The sequence below is a fragment of the Coffea arabica genome, chromosome 1c, assembly GCF_036785885.1.
Source record: "Coffea arabica cultivar ET-39 chromosome 1c, Coffea Arabica ET-39 HiFi, whole genome shotgun sequence".
NCBI classification, from domain to species: Eukaryota; Viridiplantae; Streptophyta; class Magnoliopsida; order Gentianales; family Rubiaceae; genus Coffea; species Coffea arabica.
The window spans coordinates 14,564,380-14,586,765 of NC_092310.1; the positions used below are offsets into that span (position 1 = coordinate 14,564,380).

The following is a 22,386-nucleotide window of genomic DNA, read 5'->3' on the forward strand; positions in this document are numbered from 1 at the left end:
CATTCCCTTACCATCTTTATTTCATGGCATTCTATGTTGTTTTAAAGTAGTATGTGCGAATATTAAAAAGGAGTGTGTAGCACCATTTCCTTTATTTAATTAGCTTGGGCAGCAAGGCCCCAAATTGGACGTTAATATGTCCTTTCCACACCAAGTGGTCGGGCTTTGAGGGGTAAACATTGCCCCACATGGAGAAACTGGGGAATTTACGTATGCCTATATTGTGTTCTATACTCCAAATAATTTGTTCGAAACCATGAAATAACAAACTGTAGAAGAATAATGTACCACTCAACTTTGGCCAAATGTGGGGACAACTCTGTCAAAGTGAAGCTCATTTCAGCCAATTTTGCCGTAAAAGTCAAGTAGTAGTAGGGCAATACTCAAAGACAACAAACCACTGGGCCAATGGCTCAGTGTTCACCAGGAGGGGCTTAAGTCCCTCCTTGGTCTGTAGGTGAGAGTTCAAATCTCATCTGCAGCGAAAAAAATCTAAGAGTTATATCATAACATTCCCTTAATCTAGTTGGGTATAATCGATTGATCAATTGCACTAAAATCCCAATCTTATCTGTTCCTGTTCCGCACTAGAGGACCAGCAACAAAAGGGGAAAAAATTGGTCTTGACTGTTAGTGGTTTGTGAAAGGCAACCATAAGAAATCCATGGATGGTGAAAATCTTAAATAAACATGTACGGAAAAACTTTTGACATTATGGTAATTGAGTTTTAAAAATTTAATTAACTTGAGAGTTTGGAACACGCTGCATTAGATGCCAAAAATTGTTGAAGTGTAAATTGCAAAACCTGATATATATGAATGTTAATTTAATGACATTTGGTTGGTTATGAATACCCAATTCAGTCGTTTATCATCTACAAAGTAGACTGCCTTATAATGGGCAAGGTTAAACTTCATTTGCAACTTTTTTTTTGCGTATAAATGAAACCTAAATGGTTTACCAATTTTGTCTCACCAAATACATTTTATTGCTATATTTGCGAATTAACAACCATAAGACGGGATAATTTACTCACATAAAGTGAAACAGATATTAAATGATTTTATTAAAATATAAGTTATTCACTACCTAACTAAATTTGATCTCAAAATTTCTTACTCACTTTATGGCAGAAATTTTAATGAAAAATAATAATATCAATCGTTTATTCATACAACACAGAAGTTACAGTCCATATGCGTATTAGCATTAGTAATAATAGTACCGCAGAGTTACAGTCCATCAAAATGAAACCTATGGGGTGCAACATTTACATCTAAATGCCAAAGGTGTTACAGATTGATTTGCCGTAAACGATAAATTACTTGTTCAAACAAATTACGGCAAAGTAAAACATCGGAAACTCTTCACTTTTTGTTTGGCTTCCGACTGTCCTTGTTTGAATGCCATTATAGCCTAAATCTTGCTTAGTCCTAATATTCTATAGTCTTGGTCTAAATATTCCATAGTCTTCTTGATTCTTGTATTGTTCTAATGGAATATGTTGACGGCAAAGAGGGTGTTGAGAATTCAAAGCAGACATTTTATATGTAAATCCACGGTGGAAGTCTTAAAAGGCTTTTTGCGTAAAGTGCTTAGTTAGGCTAATGCCATCAAATTCAGTCCCGTGATTTCAGAACATTTTGTCTAGTAATCATAAAGGCACACCTTTTAAGCAAGTTAAAAAAAGAAAAAAATGGAGGAAAAAAGGTTAATAAGTGTACCTTTAAATATTCAATTACATCTTTCTTTTTTTTTAACTAGCTATTCCTCCCCACCCCCCCTCTTCCACCCCGTTTGATTTTGATTTTCATATGTTTGCTTAATCCGTCAACCAGCGTAAAAGTTACTCGCATTATGAAATAGAAAGCAGGGCTAGTAATAGCCTGCTAGGACCACTATATTTTGTAAAACAGTAGGAGAGGTTTTTTTTATTTTTTTAAAAAGGTTATTTTAGCCTCAGGCACCAAGTTTCTAGCGATGCAAAATCTCTCTAGTCTCTAAGTATTTTTAGTTTCTAAAGTTGATTTACTTGGTTACCACCCGTCACTTATTTGTTTTCAATCGTACAATTCAGAATCTAATAAGACAATTCCTTCGGAATTCCTCAGCCAATTATGGAGAGTTTCAACTTTCATTTTTTGCCCAACCAATAAAATTTTTTTTTTGTTAAGGTATCCAAACCTTTCGATCAGACTAATCCTCTAAGATCTTGTAGAATTTTATCTCAAAGATACACGGTGAAATAGCATAAAGAATTGATCACGGAACCTCCTGGTAAAAACCAAATCATGGAACTAGTCGAACTATCCGCAAGGGTGCCCAACCAAATAATTGGAGGTGTAAAACATAGAATTTAGAAAATTATACTCATTCCTTATCCAATTCCGTAAGGCTTGTTAAATAAAATATGGGGAATTTCTTTTTCCAATAAAAATTTTGAAGGCTGATATATAAAGCACAAGTTTCTATCTCCATTGCAATTCAATTTCTTGGACTACCCGCATACACACTCCATAAAGGGATGATGCATAGTCCTCGTAGTTTGGTTCATGTACCTAGAGAAATTTTTTGATTGTTTAGTTTTGGTACATTGCTAAGGGGTAAAAGCAAAAAGACAGAAACTTTCCATCGCAATGATACCGTCCAATTCATATGCGCAACAGAACCAATTCTTTCTTGGTAAACATTACTTACAGCATACATGTAGAAACACCTGCATAGGTGAAATATTTCTGACTAGAATTGTACAAGACAAGGATGATTAGGGCCTCAATTGCTGAGTTTCAAATCAGCATACACAAGAAAGAGTACAGGTTCCTAACCATCAGCTACGCGGGCGATGGCCAGGGGCAAAGGGGGCCTTGGCCTCTCTTGGCTGATTAGGGATCAAACCTGACCACTTAAATTTGGATAGGGAGGGGAACAAGAGAGGGGCGAAGACTATTGAAAAAAAAAAAAAAAGAGGAGTTGCTTGGACATCTCATCAATTTGCAATGGATTAACTTCTCCAACACCCCAATAACTCTGAACTCATATAATCATCACTCTACTTTCAAGTAAAGAATTCCCATGTTCTTAGGCATCTTCAACCATTTAGTACCTCAAGAAAAAAAAAAAAAAAGAGGCATTCTTTTCTTCTAAACTGAGCAATTGAACACATGGAAGAAAAGCCACTGATTTTGATCAAAATCCAGCATTCAAGAATATGCAAAATTTTCTTCTAAAGCCACTGAAGAAAAGAAAGGCATTCTTATCTTCTAAACTGATTTTGATCAAAATGCAGAATTCAAGAATATCCAAAATTTTAGCATTGATGTAGAGATTCTTTATTCCCATAAGAGTGACCCATTTCATCACCACGCGCCTCGCAAACGCGTTTAAAATACACTTATTAACACATAATAAAATCTATAATCATCATCATTATGTTCGTATAACAACTAACATCTATCTTGATTAACGCCGACTTTTAAGTCCTATTCCTTATTTTATATACAGACAATCTTAAAATTAAAATGACAAAAGTAGTAAAATAATAAAGAGATAATCACTGTCTAAAATCTAGCTAACTCTTTACACGTGCGTCAGAACTCCGTTAATGAAACGTTATGTCGGCATTCATCAAGTGACGGCGACCATGACGGTGACGGTGGAACCTTCAACTTCTGGAAATAATCTCTTATATCAGTTCCACCCTTACTCAGCTCTGTCAATTCCGTCTCATCTCTGTACGGCAGAAACGGCGGCCTTAAAACCTCCGTTATCAAATCCCAACTCAGCCCTCTGAAGTACTCGTGCTCTTTAATCTCTGACGCGCCTCTCTGGTACCCCAGCCGGCGCGTGGGGTCCTTCTCCAGCAACTTACCAATCAAGTCCGTCAATGAGTTAGGCTTTCCGATAAACTCCGGCTGCATCATGAGAACTTTCCAAAAGGTTTCATTTCGATTTTTCCCTCGAAACGGCGTAGTCCCATAGAGCATTTCGTAACAAAGAACTCCCAAAGCCCACCAGTCCACAGCAAATTCATGTCCATCTCCACGTATGATTTCCGGCGCAACGTACTCTTCCGTGCCAACGAACGAATTCGTACGTTCAGCTGAAAGATTAGGGTTTCTTCTGCTCACGGGCGAAACACGTGCACTTTTCGCTTTCTTCAACCCCTTGTTGCTCCCAAGCGCTTTGTTTTTCTCCATCTTGAGAGTAATAAAGCGCGTGAGATTCCGCCGATGGCGGTGGTGTTGTTTTCGGATATTGGCCGATGGCTCCCCCTCAGGGTCGGAGGTGAACAGTAGGGTTTCCATTTTCTTGGGTGACAAGGTACGTGAAAGATCGAAATCCGTCAAGGTTAGATGACCAGAATGTTGGATCAATATGTTCTCCGGTTTCAAGTCTCTATACACAATGCCCATGCTGTGGAGCTTTTCCAGGGCACAGATGATTTCAGCCAGGTAGAAACGGATCACAGCCGGCGAAAAGACATGGTCGAATTGGCGGAAGCGGAGGACATTGAGATCCCCCCCGGGGCAATAAGGGGTGGCCCAACAAAGATAATCGTCTGTCTCGAATGTTCCAAGGAGGTAGGGGAGGAAGGAATGGAGAGATGGCTGCTGTTTGAGGCGATTAAGGATAGAGATTTCCCGCCGGGCACGGCTTTCGGCATTGGGCTTGATGGATAAGGAGGATTTTTCCACGACTTTGAGAGCAAAAGGGCAGCGGGCAGCAGGATCATTTGATTTGTGATGAACGAGAAAGACTGTTCCCGTGGCTCCTTTGCCTAGTACTTTGATGGCTTTCAGGTTTTCTAGCTCTTGTTCAGGCCACGTGGTGGCATTGTTATCCATTTTTTCCTTGGGCGGGAGAGGGAGGGAGGGAGAGGCGGGGAGAATGATGGGTTATGGATAGAGAAGCTACATATAGGAAATGAGATTGCGGTGGGATTTGGGGAGGGGGAGAGGGGGCGGAGGGGGACTGGAGGGGTGAGTTGTCTGTTCCCTTGGGAATTTGCTTTGGCTTTTATGAGCTATATTCAGGTGACAAGTAGGTGCGTACAGATAAAAGTAGCTTTTGCAAAGGAATGAAATTCAATTTCAACCTTATTTGTTGTGACTTAAGTTTTTTAATTTTCCTGTTGAGGAAATGGTTTTTGAGTAATTTAGCACTAGAAGTTTATCCTTGACACTGCACAAAACGTCCATAAGGTAGATACTTGTACGGACTTCAACCTTTGTAAGTTTTTCATGTTAGCCCTTGAAAAAAAAATTTTTTGGTGTCACTTAGACGTGTAACTTAAAGGTCAATGCTGAAGGGGAGTGTAAATTGTAAATAAAAGCCAAACCTGCCTGTCAATTAACAAAGGAATTTTAATATTTTGTCCCCTGGCGTTTAGTGCATTTGTTACTTTAATTGGTCCTCTTTTGGTTTGTTAAAGTTAAGAAAGTTTTAGGTAAAAATAAGAAATGTTATTGGGAACTTTCAAAAACAAAATCAATACGTGATTAGAATCCTTGCATCATGAGATACCATTTGATGCAAAAATGGTCAAAATTAAAATTGACTTTGACCATTAGCCTTTTTCTGTGATTCTCTCAAATTGTTTAGCAATAGCCCGATTTATGTGATTGTAGTGTTTATTTATGTCCTTGTGCAAAAACGATACTCTGGTGATGCCTTTATTCAAAAATCGTGATACACTACATTACCCGAACTTTTTGTTTAAATCATGGTAATATATTACTAATTTCTTGATCAATTTTGTTAATTTCCTGTTTTACTCGTCAAGAGGATCATTTGGTAATAATTTGTACAATTTCGTATTAGTTTCAGTAAGAGAAGAAAAATAGAAAATAATGAAAGAAAAAGTGAAGAAGAATCAAACGGAATCAAGTGCTGAATGCATTAAACGTTAAAAGAAGTGTAAAAGTTGTACTTTGAATTCAATTTCGAATCAATTCATATTGATTGTTTGCCCCTGTGTATTGTTGTTAGCAAATATTATTATTTTTTTATTTTGTTGATCTTCCCTATTTATTCTCATAGAGATCTGGCCGCTTTTTTTTTTTCAAGGAAAATATTAAAAAGGGCGTCAAGTGACTAAAAAAATTAATGTTAGGCACTATAACAATAGGGGTATTAAAGATTAAGGAGATAAACTGTTAAAAACATTTCACGGTAAATAAATAAAAGCACAATATGACAAAATCTGAGCAGTCAAATAGTTCCGCATGTGGATCTAAGAATGATCACAAGCTCAAAACCGACGGTTGCCTATTATACTACAAAAGCTTTTGTACACTTTCGATTAGTACATTTTTAGAACTGTTGCCGCTTTGACAAAGGAAACGAACCCCCCAAAAACAAAAAAAAAAAAAACTCTTCAACAGTTTATTCTGCTGCTATATTTGAATTCTTCTCTTTTGGTCATCGAAAATCATGCTATGGACGAGGCTCAAACACATATTTATACATTAAAAAACAGCTAATAATAAAATTAGATAAAAAATGAAAAAGAGAATGATTCAACGTGCTTATCGTCTCCAATCGGATCCAATTTTGGTTCAATTGCAATAAATTACTTACAAAGACAAAAACAATTATTAGTTCTGATGAATGAATAGGAATAGTTAAGAAGGTACAAAGAGGATGTGTCGTTTAGAAGGTGAGCCAGGCCATGTGCTTGTGTCTAACTGCTGCAGATATAGAAGTATTTGTTGTATAGTGTTAAATTGGCTAATCATTCAATCATTATCTGGAAGAGATTTGGATGGTTATGCCGCACCATCTTTCAAGGGCTACTTCCCAACAAATTCTGAATTTGATATGCATATTGTCTCGCATTTTTAATACGTGCATGTGAATATGTTGATTTTTTCCTTCAAAAAAAATATGTTGATTTTTATTTATAATTTTCTAAAGTTTCACAAGCGCCAAGAGTGATGAGCACGTCTTCGGTACTTATGTAAATGTAAATATGGCTCCATTTGACAAATAAGTTTTTTGAGTGATTGTCTAAAATTTTTCCGTAACTTACTTGTAGAAGTTGTAAAACAAATTTTTTAAATGAAAAACTTTTTTTTCTTTTTCTTTTTCTGTCTTTCATTCTTTCCTCTCTTCTTCTTCTCCTTTTCCCCTTCCCTGTCACCTCTCCCTTCTAGCTGCCGAGACAAGCATTAGCGGAAACAAAATTTTTTTCTTTTTTTTTTTTTTTTGCTTTTTCTCTCCCCCTCTTCTCCCACTTCTTCTCCCCCTCTTCCCCCTCTCTCTCTCCCTCCCCCACAACCTCTCCCTCCTAGCCGCCAGAACAAGCATCAGTAGATGCAATTTTTTTTTCCTTTTTCTCTCCCCCTCTTCTCCCACTCCCTCTCCCCCTCTCCTTCGTTCCACCGAAACAAGCATCAGCAGGTGCAAAAAAAAAATTTTATTTTTTCTCTCACCGTCTTCTCCCTCTCCCCCCTCCTTCTCTCATCTCCCCTCCCTCCTCTACCACCCTTCCCCTCCCCCTAGCTACGATCTAGTCGCATGACCAAATCATGCAGAGGGGAGGGAGAGGGTGGCGGGCAGAGAGAGAGGAGAAAGGTGACAGGGGAGAGAGGAGGAAGGAAGACGTAGAGGGAGAGAGAAGGAGGGAAGAATTAGAGGGAGAGGGAGAAGAGTAGAAAAAATAAAGAGGTGGCCGGCACTGGCATCGGCATTAGAATCGGGACTGTCCAGCGGCAGAGGTGGTGGTGGTTGAGGTGGAAGAAGAAAGGAGGAAGGGAATTTTTTTTTGTATTTTGGATATTTTGAAATGTGTAGTTTAAAAATTTTGAGAAGTTTTTTGAAATTATTGTAGATAAAGTTGTTAAAAAACTAGTAGAAGACAAACTTGACAAAAACTCACTTTGCCAAGGAGGGCCTATGTTGTGTTTTGTGCGTTACGTATGTGGGATAAGGAGCATCTAAAATTACTCTAGTAAATATGTTTTGTTTTTTGTACACTTTAATGTTAAAGTTTATATTTGCTATTTTAATGTTTATTACATTGTTTGGTACTATCGGAAAACATTTTCCTAATCACTGCTACTGGTATTGGATATATTCATAAAAAGTCCCTTCTTCTCTCTAAAAATTCTCTTCCTTTTCTCTTAAAGAAGCTCGCTGGTCAAAATGCCTTCCAACTCTTCCATGACAGAGATCAGAGATTTTTCTGATCTTTCCCCGTATGAGGAGCCTCTCTTTAGTTTCTTTTTATTTATGTAAATAAAGTTTCTTTTAGAGCTTTTTAGTGAGAATTTTTTCACTTATAGTGTTACCTAGTGTGAATTTTCTACTCTTATAGATTTTTTTAGTAAAAGTTTTCTTTTGTTCTAAGATATCTAGTGAGAGTTTTGAGTAGTTTAATAGTTTTCATTTTTTCAGAGTATTTTTTTTAGATTTAGATTATCAGATATGAAATTTCTTGGGTCTGTTCGACCGATCTCAGTATAATATCTGAACTTGAAGTAATTAATCAATAGATCTGGTGATTCGAAACATGTATAGATATTTTTGGAATTACAATTATTTTATCTTAATTTTTATTTATTTTTCAGATATATAGTATCCATTATTCTCAAATCTGTTATTTGATATCCGTATATAGTTAATGATATAACTTATGCCATTAGTGCAGATTTTAAAGAAATTATAATATTTTATCAAAAATAATTCTAACGGTTGATTTCAAAAACTTGACAATCCATCTGTTTTTGTGTACAAAGACTAATTCAACTTGATAAAATTGTTTATGATGATATTCCGTTGGCATTGGCCGGCAGACGGCTACCTAGATTCTTAGAATTATATCACTTTCGTCTCCAGTGAAGGGAGGGTCAGATGTGAAATTCCAAATAATGGACATGAGATTAGGCCAATACTGCTGTTTGAAGCTATATAAAGTTGATCGTAAAATTTAGATACATGTTCATGAGTTGGGATTATCCATCTCTGTCCTTATAAAGAGAAAAAAACTAAAATGAAAACCTTTTTGGCTGGAAGTACAATCAATAATACAAGACTAAGCCTAACTATCATAATGAATACCAAGTGACAACCAGGAAGACTAATCAAAGTGGATTCTTGATAAAATTTGTTTTAATTGCTATGGCCTTTTTTAGATTTTACTTAAACTAACTGGTTACAAATTTAATCAATTGGCTTTTGTGCGTCACACTTTGCAAGTTGATGTATGATTCAAAACTTCTTGTCATTCTCAAAGCGTACTTATTCCCTTGTTCTATACTTACATTAAAGGAAAAAAAAAAAAAGAGCTTAATTATGGTTGGAAAAGTAATTAAAGCTGAAATACTTGATGGCTGAGTTAGTACAGTAATAAATCATATTTCCACATTGATGCTTAATGTTAGTAGCTATCATCAGGTCACTGGTGAACGTGTTGTCATGAGTGTGATATAATGTAGTCTCAGAGTACTCAATTTCAACTCCACCACTTAGACACGTACGACATTTCTTTATAGAATAGAAAATTACATAAATTGTTGCATGTAGACTCCCATTCAACATGTCTAATTGTCTATATAACAAAAAGTTTAAAGTACACACAGACATGTTATTTTTAAATAATTTTTTACACTTTTTTTTAGTGTTAGTGAGAGGGTTCAAAATCGAAACCTTTCTCCAAAATACAAGCAATTATCTCCATTAAACTTCATAGCTGAATTATTTCTAGAACTAGATTTAGAATGTTAATTATGACTTGCATAGATGCATAACAAATTTATAATCCACACTACTGAAATTCGAATATGATATCCTTTTTTCTTTTTGTGTTGAGACTTCCATAATATTCCTCAATGTCTTTTTCTATTAGATCAACATGTAAATTAATTGGCTTAAAAATGAATTATTTCAGTGCATATTTACATATTTTTATTTTTTTTACGCTACAGGTTTTCAATTTGATCTAAACTAATTGAATTTTCTTCTGAATAAAACTCGGCATCAGATAATGTCCAACAGAGGCTTCCAAGTTTTTTCTTTAAATTGAGGCTTCCAAGGTTGAGGCGCTGCTCATTTCAATTTATATATCTGATTACGAAATTTTCATTCTATCTGATTTATGTAACCTATGGCTTTTCAAGCTAATTTTGGCGAGTTCCTGGGCATGTATACTGCTCATCTAATAGCTGATGTATACTGGCAAACGGTTTTATGATGTGAACGAACTTTCTTCTTTAAAAAAAAAAAAAAAGGAGTCCACTTTCTTGAAAAGGCACAATTTTATTAAAAAATGTTTATCCAAATATAGAATATCGTTTTTGGTTCACATATTTCATTGTCCAAAAGCATTAATGGACACAGATACTACATACAAATGGAGACTTATACATCAAGTTCACCTTTTTATTAATTAGGTGTTCTTATTATTTTATTTTATTTTATTGCAATGCAACATGAATTGCAATACATGTAGCAAAACAAACCACTTTTTACAAGTGTGTTTTGGATATAGTATTATTTAAAATAATTAATATTTTTGAAATGTTATGTATGTTAGATAAAAATACAGTTAGAAATATAAAAAGATGAATTAAAGAATATGTTTATAATGTAAGTAAATAATATTAAAATAATTTTATATCCAAATACAGCCAGTATAAAGTCCCATATATAAGCCTCACTAGGGGGGAGATGCGCGGGTGTTTGGTGCCTGTGGGGAAGGAGGTTTTTTTACTGAACAAATAATAGTATATTGTAAGAAGAAATAAAACCGAGTATGAAAAAATAAACGATATAATCAATCAATTCACACAGTGTTACAATAAAACTGTGTCAAATTGAAGGTTGTTGATAATGCAGAAAGGCAGAGCAACACAGAGAGCTAACCTTATTCCAAAATCCCCACCGAGAGCTCTTTCTTGCTGTTGCTCCAAACCTATAAGATTATAACCAACCCAAACCAATTGGGGTTAGGCAACGCGAAAAATGCTATCTTGCAGTTAGGCAACGCGATAAGAGTCGCTAATTGTAGGTACTAAGAACACACCGACAAAATTAAGGGAGAAACTGAAAAATTGGGGGTGGGGCGGTGAAATCTAACCTCACGTTGAACCACCAGGAGTAGCTGGGACTGAAGAGCATTCTAAGTTGATTAGTATGAAGTAAGATAGAATTATCTCAATCCTAAAATGCGAACAGGGAGAAACTGATAATCAACCGTTTAGGTATTAAGATACAAATGGTTCGGTAATTGAATTGGGTGTAATTAATGACGAAATAATAGGTAATTTTCAGAGTTGAGCTCGGATGGAAGAGAAAACGATGAGGCAAATCGTTGTAGACAAAGGTAAAAAGGGAAAACTTAACTCCTGAAACTAAAAGGGGATAAAATGACCAACGTTTGTGACTCATAAATGCAGATTATAAATGATAGATAAATGGGTTCCTACCATTGATAAAGAAATCGTTGGCTCATTTCCTAAATCCGATTGCCATTCAAATGTTTCAGACAAAGCAACATTTCAAACGGTTATTTGCGGCTGAAAAGTGGAATTATTGGTAGTTAAGGGATATTCCAGTAATTACACCAACACACAAGCATATATGGGTTGTACATAATGCAAAAAGGATTGTACACTAATTACACATTCCATTAATACCCAGATGACTCATCAATGACAACTTTAAATGTATTAAAATGGGGTCATTTCAGTAAACATACCCACATACATGCTTCCTTAATTTGTACCTAAAATTTTTAAACTAATACACAACATTTCAAATTCTCAGAAAGTTCCCATCTATGCAGTTGAAATCCAACCTATTCTTTGATCAAAACTCAATCTTATATAGTATAAAGATATTAGCCTATAATAGGGTAGTTTTGTTGGCTTAATTACTTGCGCATGTTTCCCCCACAGAGAAATGAGGAGGAACACACGTGTAAGAAGCTAACAAACCATTATGGTACAGACAAAATAAAGGTCACACGGACGAAAATCACATGGGGCTTCCATAATCTAAGGGGACTGCACGCGTGCCCTCTGGGTTTGAATTTATGGTGCTTCGTTGGAATTGTTCTTGTTTAGCTTGTGTATTTTTCTTTTGTCTGATTTTATATTAAATGTCGCTATAGGCTAATTTCTTTAATTTCTAGTTGGTGACAAACTACTTTGTATATGAGCAAACCATTGGTGATATATTTCTCATCTTCGAAGTATTTAAAGCAACCAATATTAAGGATGGCAGTGAGCACCCGCCCTGCCAGGGGCTAATGGGGCAGGAGGCACAACGAATCTTCTGTCCCACATCTCGTACCATTCTGTGTTCTATTTTTTATTATATTATTATTTCTCTTACATAAACACCATGTTTTAGTTCTTTTTTGTTTCTTTAAGAACTAATAACTGAGTAATATACAAAATTTAACAAACTCAAAAAATCAAAATGCATAAAAAATGAGATTTTTTTATGAATTTCTACTGTATTTTTAATTTTCTATTATATATTGCTTTTTTGAAACTATTGTATTTATTTTTTATTCAATTAATAGTTATTGGATTTTAAGGAAACAAAAAAGAACTAAAACATGGTGTTTATGTAGGAGAAATAGTAATATAATAAAATATGGGACCGAGAATGACACAGGGTGTGGGACAGAAGATCCGTTGCGGGCAGGGGGTGGGGAGTGTACCTCCGCCTCATCCCCCGCCCCGCCACCCGCTTTAAAAAAATAAATATATAAAATATATGTATGTATATAATTATATATAATATATAATTCAATTAGTTACAAACGTATGATAATGATATTATTAGTTTTATGTATTATATAATGTATATTAGTATATGAAATATAATTGATATTATCAATTATACTAATAATTATATATATGTACTAATACAAATTATTAATTGGTTATACTAAATTTACTAATACATTTATACTAAATCCCTAATTACATTTAATACAATAACATTTTTTTCTCAAAAACAAAATTAAGCACAAGCACAATAATGAATTAATGATTGTATTTGTGACAAAAGTGAAAACTTGACTACTTTAGTTGTATTTATTTCATCATGTTGGATTGTATTCAAATAACTTACGTTTGATTATTTTTATAAGTTTCAATTGTGAAATTACAATGAATAATAATTTGGTGATGTGTTAATATTTTAGTACTTGATTATTTGCTAAAATTTAACTATAATAAAATTATATAACAAATTTTTATTAGTCCCACGGAGGCACCCGCGGGGAAGCGAGGCGGGGCGGGGAATTTGTAGGCACTCCTCCGTCCCCCGCCCCGTTGCCATCCTTAGCAACCATGTGTCCTGCGCCACCAGAAAGAATATAGACAAAGCACATACATGATTTCGCGTTTACCTAGTGATTCTAAAAGTGCGATATGTCAAAACAATAGATATAAATATAATAAATTTAAAAAATTAGAAGATAGGCTATTTTTTTATTTGCATTTATTATATAAATCGTATGTCATTTAAAATAAAATTTTTAATAATTTTATCAATAGATGAATAGTAAACACTCAATTTTTTTGGGCTCACTTGTATTATGATATTTTCTCAATTTAACTTTACATTTACCAAAAAAAAAAAAGCACCAAATATCACTCTTGACCAGTGAGCAATGATCATTTGTTAGACAACCCCATAATTGTAATGCACCTATTTAAATAATTATAAATATAAATAACAATTAATGTATGAGCATTTCTTCGTTATGTATGAAAGAAGTTACCAACATCAATCAAGTGATCTACAGTTCAACTTTTCTTTCAGAAAAGGAAATTAACATCAATGTGAGATCATAAATTTCTAATTTAATGCAAGGAAAAACATTGAGATGAGCAAAAAGAAAAGAAAAAAGGATTTTCTTTAATTTGGAGCATATGAAGGACACTATAGGTGTTACCCCGGTATATTACATCGAAAAGATATAGAAAGGATAAATTAATTGATAATAACTTGAGACTTGATATATTAATAACTTATTTTATGCATTATGGTTTCGTGATCTGTGTTCAATATTAATTAGACAAGCCTTCCGTCTTTGGTTACAATTATAGATTTTTAAATTATTTGTGAAGTGGTAAAGACTCGTTGTACGGTTTACTGGGAAACTTAAAATTTCTTTATATCAAGTGGATTTGACAATAATTTCACTTCAAACGCTCATGCCAATTTCACACGTAAGGTAGGCATGATGTCGCTGTTCTCTAACGCAGAAACGTACGATTTGATTACGGAGTCAGTTCTATTGTTATGATAATGAAAAACTGCTTTTCTTGTCTCGATTGAACATGATTAGCTTTAATCAAAATTATTAGTAGTGGATTCTACTATCTAATAGTGTATCTGGTGATCTGCTATCATATAATTAGGTGGTGCCGGTATATCAAATCTGAATTTTATATTATATATCACCTAACTGTAGAACAGAATATAATGGTACTGCTTTGAGATTATTCTTATTCGTTTCAGGAAAAAAAAAATGCTAAATCTTACTATTTAGTGATGGGCATTTCACATCTTTGAAAAATTAATACGCTAGCTTCTCTCTTTGGCTTTGTGGTAGGGTAGCAACGCATCTAAAGAATCTAGCACATTCATTTCCATTTGAGATTTTGCCGAGCTCAAAATTTACCCAATTTGATTTTTACATGCTAATTTAAAAATGGACAAACTCTGCACCTCTAAACCTGAATTATATCCTTATACTATATAAGATTGAGTTTTGGTGAAAGAGGGGATTGCATTTCAACCGCATAGGCAGGGACTTTTTGGGAATGTGAAATATTCTGTAGTGTTTTACAAGCTATAGGTACAAGTGAGGGAAGCTTATGGTTAGGTATATTAACCGAAATATCCTTATTTATAGACATTTAAAAATTTATGTTGTTGAAACATATGGATATTTATGGTATGTGCAATTAATCTGCAACCATTTGTTGCTTTTGGTACAACACACATAAGCCAGTGGGTTTGTGAAATTACTTAAATAGCCTTCATACATCATAAGTGCGCCGTTTGACTAATGATCACTAAACTTGGAAATCACTTGTATAAGGAGCCCACAAGTGAAAGGGAATAAGAAAGGCCAACCTTGCTCAACCGTCATCGTAGTTAGAGCTCAGGTGTGGAAGCACCTCCTTTTAGAGCTCATTCTCTATCATTTATACCTGAATTTAATGGCAAAAAACGTGGGCCTATTAATGGCTCCTGAGTTTCGGGGATTGGGTTTTCTCTTGCAACCTTTGTCTGAAACAGAATGCCGCATCGTTTTCCCTCTCACCCGGGCTTATGGCCGAAACACTCCATTTCTTTCTTATTATAGCCTCAATTAAATAGCCAAACGTTGGTAAGTTAATGCCCAACGGCTGCGTCGGTTATGATTGTTTCCATGTCTCATCTTCACCTTCTTCAGTTTCAACCTTTTCATATTTTGGAATTGGGATATTTTTTTATGCTCTTATACTGCATAAATCCTAGGCATGGAAACAATCACAGCCCACTGAAGCAAGAAGTTGCGGAGGGCCCGACCGACAATCTCTATGAGGGTCATTAACTTAATTTGGGATTTGATGAGGCTTTCACTTGGCATCTGCTTCATTTTAGTCCCATGATTTCTTCATTCTGCTACAGCTTGTCCTTAATCACCTTCTATTAGTAAGTTAATGACTTACTCACTTAAAGACCGACCGAATGTGGATATTAGCACCGCGTAGTCCTTCACCACAGAACTCCTTCAGCTTACTTGCTTCCTTAATCCAAAAGCACCAAAAGTAGCTACTCCAACAAGAAAAAGCACCAAACTTCAGTAGTCAGAGTAGTTGAAGCAGGAAGTTGCGGAGGGCCCTCGATCATATATGCTCTACACTTATCATGTAGATGCTGAAGTTAGGACCAAAATGAAGAAACCACAAAGAAGCAACGCTTCTGACTGCTGTCTATTACAGCATCTACATAAGTTTACTACTATTCGTATCACTAAATAAGTAGACATACATGATGTCTTATTTAACATACTCTCCTATCTATCTCATAGTTTTTATCTGAAACAATTTCATAAATATGTGTCCGTACATCTTTGGGAACTTGCTGCATCTAATTATTTGTGTTCGGGAACTTCCTGATTCTAATATTGGAAGACTCTTATGTTGTTTGTCTTATAATCATACTTGCTTCTAATTATTTATCGCAACGCACTATTCTCACAATGTATTATTATTTGTCCAACCAAAAAACATTCTTCAACCACAGGCATCAAAAATCCCGCGCGATGTGCGGGCACTCCTCCCCTAGTTCTGTTAGAAAATTGAACATTTTTGTTATTTTTACATTGACCTAAAACTTTAGCAATTCCTTCAAATAAATAACCTTTTTTTTGTTTATCGGAAGCAATGGATGAACTAGGTTAATGGTTTCTTTTCCTTTTACCCTCCCTACAATCCATATTTCTTGTCATATCTTAGCGATATTTAGCTCTTATATTCCTCCATTTAATTCCTTAATTTGAATTTTTTTTTCAAAAAAAAAACCTCACTTTTCAGTGATTGGTTGTGTTAGACTTCTATGGACGCATAAAATGCTAGACTTGGACGTTAAATTCTTTGAACTTCTCCAGGTTCAACAATTACTTGTACTCCAAAACAATTACTTGTACTGCAATAATGATCTAACCACATATTATCCAAAATGCAAAAAGGAATATCTGATCTAGTCCTGAAAGTTTGGAATGGCAAAATCATGGTTTTCACTTAAAGGTAAAACGTGGGGTAATGTTAAACAAAAAAATCAGTTTCAAAGCGCATTGAAAATTCTGTTATTTAATCTACTTTCAGAAGAATGACATTATTGTTAGGAAATTGGCTTAATTTCTTTTAGTCAAGATTCCTATTTGGTGTGGGAAGTAACTAGTTTCCTAATTGGAATTAATTACTTGAAGTAGTAGTTAATTAAAGCCCTATTTAGCTAGAATTAAATACTATTTTCTACTCTATATGAGTTTAGGAAATAGTATTGGTTTCTAATTGTTATTTGATTTTTGGCAGTAATATTCTCTATAAATAGGTAGGTTGGTATACTACACAATAGACACACAAGGAAACACAAGGGGCATCATGTAGCCTTATACATTGGGTGTGAGAGAGGGTTTTTGAGAGATGAGAGATGGTATACAAGGGTTGGGTTTGGGTTCAAAGTTGTATTCTTGTATAGGGTTTTCCTCTCATAATAAAGAATAGGTTTCTCTCCGTGGACGTAGGTTCAATGATGGAGTCAAACCACGTTAAATATTGTGTGTCATTTATCTTTCATGCTTGTGGCTTATTTGCTATTAAATTGTTATTAGAGCTGTTAATCGAACCGGGCAGCTTGAGAGCCGAGCTCGACCCGGCTCGATAAGAGCTCGGCTCGGCTCGTTAACAGAGAGAAACGAGCCGAGCTCGAGCTCTAATGGGTACTCGTTTAAGCTCGGTAGGCTCGAAAAATAAGGGCATTTTCGTCATTTCCAGGTGTATGTGGTAAATGGTAATCTATTCGAAGGGTCCGTCTGTCTGTAGCCCTAATTCATTCTTTCCTCAATTGGTCTTTCGTTTTCTCCTCCTACAGCCGTCACCCGACTCACCCCGCAGCCTCCATTCTCACACCACCGCACGCCGCATCCCTCAACCTCCATTCTCACGCCGGTGACGCCGCATCCCTCAGCCTCCATTCTCACCACCAGCCATCCCTAATTTTTTGATTTCCCCTTTCTGTCATCTATTTTCCAATTCCACAGCCGCAGCTGCCATTCTCACGCCGCCGCACCCCGTAGCCTCCATTCGCACGCCGCACCCCGTAGCCTCTAGTGTCACGCCGCCGCACCCCATAGCCTCCATTTCTGTCATCTCTTTCCCGTTCCACAGCCGCAGCCACCATACGGAGCAGCGCCATACGGAGCCATCTCGGTAGAGCCAGCCACCAGGGCCCTCTACCATACCCCGATTCACTGCATTCTGGTAAGTAGCCTTGATGGTTTTTTATCGTGGCCTTGATGTTTTGATAATTATTTGCCGTGGTTGAAATTAGTGACATCTTGATACTTTAAAGTACTCTTCGTGTAACTTGTACACTTGTATAATTTATTCCTCAGAAATGGGCAGATGGATGGGACTTGCGGGGGAAGTTAAGACTGGAAAGTAAGAGCTAATTCCCAAGGAGTCACATATTTGTTGTAGGACTAATAAGGGGAGGTGTATATGTTGAGTCAAGGCTCCTTAATGTAACTTCTTTCTAGCTTATCCATGAAAGAGGGAGTAGAGGTTCCTCAATTGTCTGTATTTTATGTTATCAATGGAGTTTTTCCAGATTTGTAATCTCTTATAGTGCTGTGGTGACCCTTCTCATTCTGGATAGTAGTTCCTTACAACTAATGAGGTGAAAAGAAATGTATAGAAAGTTAAATGGTCAGTTTAGGTTGGATGGTTTTAATTGCTCTATACTCTAATATAATGAAATGTCTAGTGAAATTGGAAGAAATCTAGGCATCATTCCCAAGAGATAGCTGCATCACGAACTCCTATTCTCTGAAGAAATATTCTTCACCTGTCTCAAAGATGTCAGTAGGATGATAGAACTACATAAGTAGCTTCCCAAACTTTCTTGATAAACCATATGTACTTCTGGACTCCAATTTGGGCACACTCCATAGACTAAAGTGCGCAATATTGCATGCTTTATGGAGATTATAGAATTATCTCTAGCATGAGATAAGGTACGGGTAAAAGTTTTTTGTAATATTATTAGAGACTGCTAGATATTTGCCAACTCAAGTTTTTGCATCATAGCAATTTGAAAGTAGATATTCTTTGGGTCCCTTTTTTGGATCTCTTCAGGCTGCCTTGGCCCTTAATTGCTACCTCACAGACAGTTTTTTATGCCAGAAAAACTGCATGAATATTATATAGCTGTAGTTTGTGTTGGTTTAGATGACTAAGTTGTAATTCCTATAAGATGAATTGTATCCTTTTGGGGCCTGCTTGGATGATCTTTTGTATCCATCTGGATGTATATCATCCTTTTCTCTTTGTTGAAATTTCTGTCATCCTTGGGAAGAAGCTGTTGGACAATCTTTGCTTATGGTCCTAACAGATATGGTGTGGCATCAAGAGGTCCAATCTAAGATCAGCAATAGTATGCGTTGCTGTTTTAGGAGATGGTTCCATGTTGGCAGGCCCTGGCACAGGTTTTTATGTTCATAGAACCATTTGTAAATGATTGACAAATTGAGAGGAATACAAATGCCTTGTTTACGAGTATTGAAAATCATTAATTTGGTTGAAGTGCGTACACAACTTTGAGGTTGATTTCGTTGGATTTTTCATGAGAGTTCCTGTTTTCTTGGTCAACTTATCATTAGTTCTATATGGTTTGCCTGTGCAGCTTAAGCCCCTGTGATTGTATGACTGTCCCATAAGTAGGGTCTATTTGTTGGATGGTTGCAATATATAATATTTGATCTTTATTAGTCTCTAGCATTATGATTTTTTTCACAATTTTTGAAGTTTTTTATTTTATTTTATTTTTTGTATGTAAATCTGTTTTATATCCCATTCTCTTCACTGGAGCTTTCCTTAAACCTTTTCGAATTCTTTTTGGTACAATGCTATAGAAAATTAACTGTTGCATCATATTTGTTTCAGTGGTTGATTCCCCTAATTTGCAAGTTCGTAACTAATGGTGATGATTTAGTTGATTTAATGGTTAAGTCTGCAGTTGTGATAAAATTAGCTTGAAGTGCAGACTTTCTTAGCATTATTTTTTTTAGCTTGAAGTGGGCATTATTTTTTGAAATCTGTTTTATTACTTTTGTACCTTATTTCTTAGAAATGTTATTCTAAATTTCTGTTTTAACTAATCAGATTCTGTATTGGTTATTAAATGTTTTTGATTAAGGAATGTACAGCTCTCCATTCAACTCATTTCAAGGTTCATCATCAAGTCCTACGATGGAGCAAAATAATGAAGACGTGGAACAATTGAATTACAACGAAGAAAGAGCTGATGAGATGAGTGAAGAAGAAATAGAAATAATAGAAGATGATGGCAATGAAGGAGGACAGCAAGTAGATGGAGATGGAGGAGCTGGTCCTTTTGAGAAAAAGCAAAGGAAGAAGAAATCCAGCATATGGGATGATATGACTGAAGTAGTGCTAGATAATGGGACGGTCAAAGTGAAGTGCAACCATTGCAAAGAGCTTTTCACCAAGAGTACAACCGGAGCCACATCTCAGCACAAGAGACACCTGACTTCTTGCCTCCAAAGAAAGATGGCCATTGGGGAGCAAAGCAAACAAAAGCAACAAGTGCTTTCATTCACCGAAGGTGGAAGTGATGGTATCACTTTCATCACAAATTTCTCGTATGATCATGCCAAGGTAAGAGAGCTTGCGTCACACATGATTCTTGCACATGAGTACCCCTTTTCTATGATGGAGCATGTAGTTTTCAACAAATTCATGAAAGCAGTTTCTCCGTTTTATAAAAAGATTAATCGGCAGACTGTTAAGGAAGATTGTATGAGTACTTATACAATTGAAAAAAGGAAGCTGAAATCATTGTTGAAAGGTGCTGGTAGGATTAGTATTACAACTAATTTGTGGAAATCTGGTCAAAAAATTCAATATATGGTTGTGACTGGTCATTTTATTGATTCTGATTGGGTGCTTCAAAAACGTGTATTGAATTTTTGCAATGTTCCTCCTCCTCATACTGGAGTTATTATAGCTGATGCTCTAAGTAAGTGCTTCATTGATTGGGGGATTGAGAATAAGGTTGCTAGCATAACTGTTGATAATGCTTCATACAATGATGTGTGCATTAGGAGACTTAGAGAGGATTTTTCTCTAAGAAAGAGATTAAGTATTGGAGGAAAAATTTTTCATGTTAGATGTTGTGCACATATACTTAATCTCTTAGTGCAAGATGGTCTTGGTCAACTTGGTGGTGTGATTGATGTTGTTAGAGAAGGGATAAAATACTTGAACAATTCAGAATCTAGGCTTCTTGAATTTGCCAAAATTAAAAAACAGCTTCAGTTGCCCTCTAGAAAACTAATTTTGGACTGTCCAACAAGGTGGAATAGCACTTATTTGATGTTAGCTTCAGGTTTAGAGTTCAAGGATGTCTTTCCAAGATATGCAGACATAGACCCTGGATTTCACTATGTTCCTACTGATTTTGAGTGGATGAAAGTGGAAGAAGTGTGCAAATTTCTAGGAATATTTCATGAAATCACTGATATGATTTCCGGGTCTGAGTATCCAACAGCTAACATTTTTCTTGTGGAGCTCTATAGGATTAAAGAGCTTTTAAATGAAAAAGCTCTTGATCCTTTTGAGCATATTCGGGCAATGGCTGGAAGTATGTCTGCTAAATTTGATAAGTATTGGGGGGAAAGTAATGTGCTGCTATCTTTGGGTACAATTTTGGATCCGAGATACAAAATGTTCCTTATTAATCATGCTTTTCCGGTGATTTATGGTGAGAATGCAGCTCCTAGATTCATGGCTGAGATTAGAGACATTCTTTATGAGCTTTACAATGAATATGTTGATTGTCATGTTGTTTCCCATTCTGAACAACAAAGGCAGGTTGTAAAAAGGAGACAAAATGAAGGTTCTACTTCTTCTAGTAAGAAACAGAAAATGACTGCACCCGCCGTTTTAACTGGCAAAGAAAAATTTCACATGCATGTGAGTGAAATTGATAGGGCTCCACCAGAAAAATCAGATTTAGATGTTTATTTAGAGGAAAGTAGGTATGCTTGTGATGCAAGGGCAAATCTGGATGTTTTGGGTTGGTGGAAAGGAGAAAGATTGAGATTTCCCATCTTGTCGAGGATGGCTGCCGATATACTCTCCGTTCCTGTTACCACTGTGGCGTCAGAATCTACCTTCAGCGCTGGAGGGAGAGTAATTGATGATCGACGAGCTTCTATGTCGGTTGAGACGGTGCAAATGTTGCTTTGCGGCAATGATTGGATCCGCAGTCTTCATGGCCTAAAGAACAAGTCTCGTGTAAGTAATTGATTGGATGTTTTTGTTGTTGTTACAGTTGCCTTATTTCTGATTTTGATGAATTTTTTAACTTTCATACTTTTATTCTGTAGGAATCACTTGATGTGGCCGAATCAATCACATTTGAAGAAGTTGAACTTCCTGAATCATTCAATGACTAATTTGGTGGCTGTTGTCCGTTGATGTTGCTTGGGGACAGTTTATGTAATTTTTTATGTTGTAATCTGATCTGGTTTGGACAGTTGATGTTGCTTGGTGGCTGTTTATGTAATTTTTCATGTTATAATCTGATCTGGTTTGGACATTTTGGGTTGGACATGTTGT

General features: G+C 35.8%; 2 protein-coding genes across 2 annotated transcripts; one reads left to right on the forward strand and one right to left on the reverse strand.

The window, feature by feature from the left end:
• Positions 1 to 3,403: 3,403 nt before the first annotated feature.
• Positions 3,404 to 4,950, reverse strand: LOC140011397 (serine/threonine-protein kinase UCNL-like). Its single transcript, XM_072060202.1, has one exon. The coding sequence runs from the start codon at positions 4,843 to 4,845 to the stop codon at positions 3,589 to 3,591; it is 1,257 nt and encodes a 418-aa protein (XP_071916303.1). The 5' UTR covers positions 4,846 to 4,950; the 3' UTR covers positions 3,404 to 3,588.
• A 15,042-nt stretch (positions 4,951 to 19,992) lies between these two features.
• Positions 19,993 to 21,965, forward strand: LOC113738373 (zinc finger BED domain-containing protein RICESLEEPER 1-like). Its single transcript, XM_072044839.1, has 2 exons — positions 19,993 to 21,738; positions 21,822 to 21,965. The coding sequence occupies exons 1-2, from the start codon at positions 19,993 to 19,995 to the stop codon at positions 21,963 to 21,965; spliced, it is 1,890 nt and encodes a 629-aa protein (XP_071900940.1).
• Positions 21,966 to 22,386: the final 421 nt, after the last annotated feature.

Excerpts from the sequence above, each read along its gene's own strand:
- LOC113738373 (XM_072044839.1), top strand. The coding sequence starts at position 19,993 with ATGGAGCAAAATAATGAAGACGTGGAACAATTGAATTACAACGAAGAA. Across the intron at positions 21,739-21,821 it reads AAGAAAAATTTCACATGCAT|GGCAAATCTGGATGTTTTGG; the intron begins GTGAGTGAAATT and ends TTGTGATGCAAG.
- LOC140011397 (XM_072060202.1), bottom strand. The coding sequence starts at position 4,845 with ATGGATAACAATGCCACCACGTGGCCTGAACAAGAGCTAGAAAACCTG.